Genomic DNA, 4,914 nt, shown 5'->3' with positions numbered 1-4,914 from the left:
GATTTCTTTAATACAGGCCAACTCGTAAAGCAGATCAATACCACCCTTTTGGCGCTTATACCAAAGGTACATGCCCCTATGACTGTCAGTGATTTCCGACCTATATCTTGTTGTAATGTGTTGTACAAAGTTATTGCAAAGATCATAGTCCAACGATTAAGTGTGATACTGGACAAACTTATTAGTCCGGGGCAAGCAGCGTTTGTACCTGGAAGAAGCATTGGCGATAATATTATGCTGGCACAGGAGCTCTTTACTGGATACAACCAGTCCCGTCTACCACCCAGGTGTGCCTTAAAAGTGGACATTCGGAAAGCTTATGACACGGTGGAATGGGATTTCATGATTGCTGTGATGGAGTTATTTGGGTTCCCTTCTACTTTCGTGAAGTGGATTGAGGTATGTGTTACTACTCCCACATTTTCTGTTGCACTGAATGGGAAACCTCATGGCTTGTTTCCGGGGGCTAGGGGACTTCGACAAGGTAACCCTGTATCGCCCTACCTATTTGTGCTTGTAATGGAGGTTCTACAACTGGGATTATTGCAACTGATTGACCAGGATGAGTTATTCTCCTTCCATTGGAAATGTGACACAGCCAGAGTTTTTCAGATGATGTATTGTTATTCTGCCATGCTGATATGGACTCAATTAGAGTCTTTAAGACAGGACTGGATCGGTTTGCTGAATGGTCGGGGCTCAGGCTGAATGAACATAAAAGCCACCTTATTATCTCACGATCAGCACAAGGATTGCGTGAGGAGATGATGACAGTACTTGGTTTTCAAGAAGGGGTCTTACCGATGAAGTATTTGGGACTACCGCTTATATCTTCTCGATTAACTATTTCGGATTGTCGCCCATTATTATTAAAAATAGATAAACGTATTGCTGGTTGGGAGGGTATTTCTCTGTCTTATGCAGGTAGGGTACAAATTATAAAATCTGTACTCATGGCGCTGACTTTATACTGGGCATCGGCATTCATTCTACCGAAGAAAGTTATTAGTGAAATTGAGAAACGACTGCGATCTTTCCTGTGGAAGGGGACGACAACCAGTGGCTACCCTAAGGTTGCATGGAAAAATCTTTGTCGACCGAAGGATGAGAGAGGATTGGGATTCAAGGATATTTGTAGTCTGAATCGTGCATTAATGACAAAGAAACTCTATGATGTCATCAGATGCGACAGGACCTCGATTTGGGTTGAATGGCTTTACCAGGGACGGTTACGAGACACTTCCATCTAGACAATTGGGGAAGGGGGCGGCTCATGGGGATGGCGAAAAATTCTCCGATTACGGAATTTCCTCCGGACTATGGTGGACTACCAGATTGGTGACGGGAGGCGATTCTACTTGTGGAAGGACCCGTGGCATCAGCTTGGTCCTCTAAACACCACATTCTCACGAGGACCAAGATTACTAGGTTTAGAGGAGTCATCTAGACTTAGTGCGGTGATTCAAGGAGGAGATTGGCATTGGCCGCCCATTACAGACTTTGAATGCTTGGAAATCACACATACCTTACCTACTATACATGGAGGGGAGGACCGCATTATTTGGAGGTTCGAGCATGGGCAACCTACAACCCAGGCGCTATATAGGTTATTTGACCCACCAGGACCGAAAGTAGATTGGTCTTCACTACTTTCGGGATCTCTCAAGATTCCACGACATCTATTCATCTTATGGCTTGCTATCCAATGCAAGTTGGGCACGACAGACAAACCATGGCTTGCCCATCTTGGCCCTTGTGTTTTATGCGACGAAGGAGCAACAGAAACACATGGACACCTATTCTTTCAGTGCAGATTTAGTCGACAGTGTCTCACAGCAATTCGAAGAGAGATTCGGCTTTCTTGGCCCAATGGTGACTGGCCTATGGACATTAGATGGGCTTCACGGAAATGGAGGGGTAAACACATTATCGTGCATTATTAGCAGCATGTGTTTACCACATTTGGTAGGAGAGAAATCTTAGACGATTCGGGCACACCGAGAGAACACCCAATACCATGGCACTACTGATAGTCGAGGACATCAGACAATGGATTCTCAGCATTTCATTACCGAGATTAGTCAGTACTCGAGCTTTATATAGACTATGGAGTATCCCTTGGCCTGTCGAGGGAGAAACCAACTGGTCATCGTATTATTGTACTGTACCATTATTTTACTTAATGAAACTTACATTTACCAAAAAAAAGAAGATGGAGGGGAGACACCTTGAAAAGTTGACATAGAATACGAATGGCTCCCACCAAAATGCACAACTTGTATGACATTGGGACATTCGAGTAAGGATTGTGCAATTAACAAACCTTATAAACCGATGAAACCACCGGTAACTGTATATGTGCCAAGAGTTAAAGTACCTCCACCACCACCACCTGAAAAGGAAAGACAGACATCGAATGAGATAGTTGACTCACGGAAACTGGGTTCGGGTGCTGTGGATGCTGAACGAAACTTCACCAAACACAATGATACGGGTAAGGCAATTATTGTTTATAATGCCTTTGATGCTTTGCACTTAATTGATGATGCAGACGAGCCTTAACACATGCAGCCCCGGTGGTAATGATCCATGTTGAACATTGCCATGTGGAATGTCCATGGGCTGAATAAACGAGACCATCAGCTTGCAGTAAAGGACCTTGTCTCCGAATTCAGGTTACATTTCTTGGGCATTCTTGAAAGTTGTGTTCGTTTGAATAATGTCTTGCATATTCAATCCTTTTTGCTACCTCAATGGAAATGGTTTGTTGATTATTCATCTGTTGGAAATCGTATTTGGCTTTCTTGGGACGAGAATTTTGTTGAAGTCCATGTCCTTGATCTGGGACAACAATTCGTGCACTGTCGTGTTACTAACAAGGCTGTTAGTGAATCTATTCTCATCACTGTTGTTTATGGAGCTTCTGAGTTGGCAGATCGCCGGACTCTTTGGACTGCTCTAGGGACAATGGCCCAGCAGTGCACGGATACCCCGTGGCTGGTGGGAGGGGATTTTAATGCAGTCCGTGATCTAAATGAGGTGTGTGGCGTATCCGGAGATATAAGGGTGGCCATGGAAGACTTTAATGCGGGTATTCGAGGAGCTGGACTGATACCACTACCTATGCAAGGAGAATGGTACACATGGCATAACTGCAGTCGACCACGAGGAGTTTATGGAAGCAGTTGGATCGGATGCTTATTAATAATCGATGGCTTGAGAGGTTTCCTACCTCATCCTATCATAGCCTTACACCTCGGACATCTGACCACTCACCATTAGTTCTATATGGGGATACACAGCAGCATAACGGAGGTATGTTTCGATTTGATAACTATCTAGCCCTATCACCTGATTTTTTTTTTTTTTGGGTAAATGTAAATTTCATTAATAAAGAGTAATGGTACAGTACAACATGGGATTATCAACTGGTTTCTCCCTCTACCCAAGGGATACGCCATAATCTATACAATGCTCGTGTACCGACTGACGATGCTAAATCAACGCTAAGAATCCTCTGTCTGACGTTATTGATGATTAGTATGCTCAATGTGGCCGGTGTCCGCTCAGTATGATCAAATCTCCTCAAGTTCCTCTCCTTCCATATGTGGTAGACACACGCAGCCAGTAGTGTACGGTAAGCTCTATTAATAATGTGCTTACCTCTCCATTTTCGTGTCACCCATTCAATATCTGTTGCCCAATCTCTATTGGGCCAGTGAAAGCGAATCCTTCTGCGAATCTCATAAAGGCACTGACGACTAAATCTGCATCGGAAGAATAAATGTGGATAAGATTCCGTAGCTCCCTCATCGCACAGAATGCACACCCCCAGGTGAGATAGCCATGATTTGTCTGTGGTAGGAAGTTTGCCAAGGATTGCTAGCCATAAGATGAACGAATGGCGAGGAATCTTCAAGGAGCCCAAAAGTAGTGAAGACCATCCTACTTTCGGCTCGGGGTGAGTGAATAATCGGTAGAGGGCCTGAGTAGTAGGTTGCCCTTCGTCACATCTCCACACCACCCGATCCTCTCCTCCGAAAATAAGCGGTAGGTTATGTGTGATTTCCAAACATTCAAAGTCAGTGATGGTAGGTCATTGCCATTCTCCTGCTGAAATCACCAAGCTGAGTTTTGCTGATTCTTCAAGTCTAAGATGGCGGGGACCTTGAGGGAATCGCTCGATAAGTGGACCCAAGTGATGCCACGGGTCCTGCCAAACAAAGAATCTGTCTCCATTTCCAATCTGGTAATCCACGATAGCGCGAAGGAAAGGACGTAGCCTGAGTATTTTTCGCCATCCCCAAGAACCTCCATGTTCATGGATAGTCCAAATCGATCTCTCACGTAATCGGTCTTGGTAGAGCCACTGAACCCATATGGATGTCCTGTCACACTGGATAACATCACATAGTTTCTTGCTCATTAATGCGCGATTCAAGGTGGAGATGTCCTTGAACCCAAGTCCCCCCTCATCCATCGGTCGACACACATCTTTCCAGGCTACCTTAGCGTACCCACTAGACGTCGTACCCTTCCATAGGAAAGTACTCAACCTCTTCTCAATTTCATTGATGACTTTCTTAGGTAATATGAATGCAGAAGCCCAATATAAGCTCAATGCTGAAAGCACAGATTTGATGATTTGTACCCGCCCAGCATATGATAATGAAATCCCTTCCCATCCATTAATACGTGCATCAATTTTTGAGATAAGCGGTTGGCAATCAGAGATGGTCAGCCTAGACGAGATTAAGGGAAGACCCAGGTACCTCATTGGAAGGTGGCCTTCCTGAAAGCCCAAAATATCCAACATCTGGTCCTTCAAATTATGAGCCGAACGTGAAATGATTAAGTGACTTTTTTGGACATTCAACCGAAGGCCCGACAACTCCGCAAACCAGTCCAATCCCT

General features: G+C 44.6%; 1 protein-coding gene across 1 annotated transcript; it reads left to right on the top strand.

Moving 5' to 3' along the window:
* Window positions 1–2,589: 2,589 nt before the first annotated feature.
* Window positions 2,590–3,282, top strand: LOC148789423 (uncharacterized). The gene has a single exon (XM_088882972.1). The coding sequence runs from the start codon at window positions 2,590–2,592 to the stop codon at window positions 3,280–3,282; it is 693 nt and encodes a 230-aa protein (XP_088739098.1).
* The last annotated feature ends 1,632 nt before the right edge of the window (window positions 3,283–4,914 follow it).

Source organism: Sesamum indicum, linkage group LG1 (genome assembly GCF_026168435.1).
Source record: "Sesamum indicum cultivar Baizhima isolate 11 linkage group LG1, ASM2616843v1, whole genome shotgun sequence".
NCBI lineage: Eukaryota > Viridiplantae > Streptophyta > Magnoliopsida > Lamiales > Pedaliaceae > Sesamum > Sesamum indicum.
Note: the sequence above shows the minus strand (reverse complement) of the source record. Positions and strands in the feature narration are given on the sequence as shown.

Coding starts and splice junctions, on each gene's coding strand:
- LOC148789423 (XM_088882972.1), top strand. CDS start 2,590: ATGTTGAACATTGCCATGTGGAATGTCCATGGGCTGAATAAACGAGAC.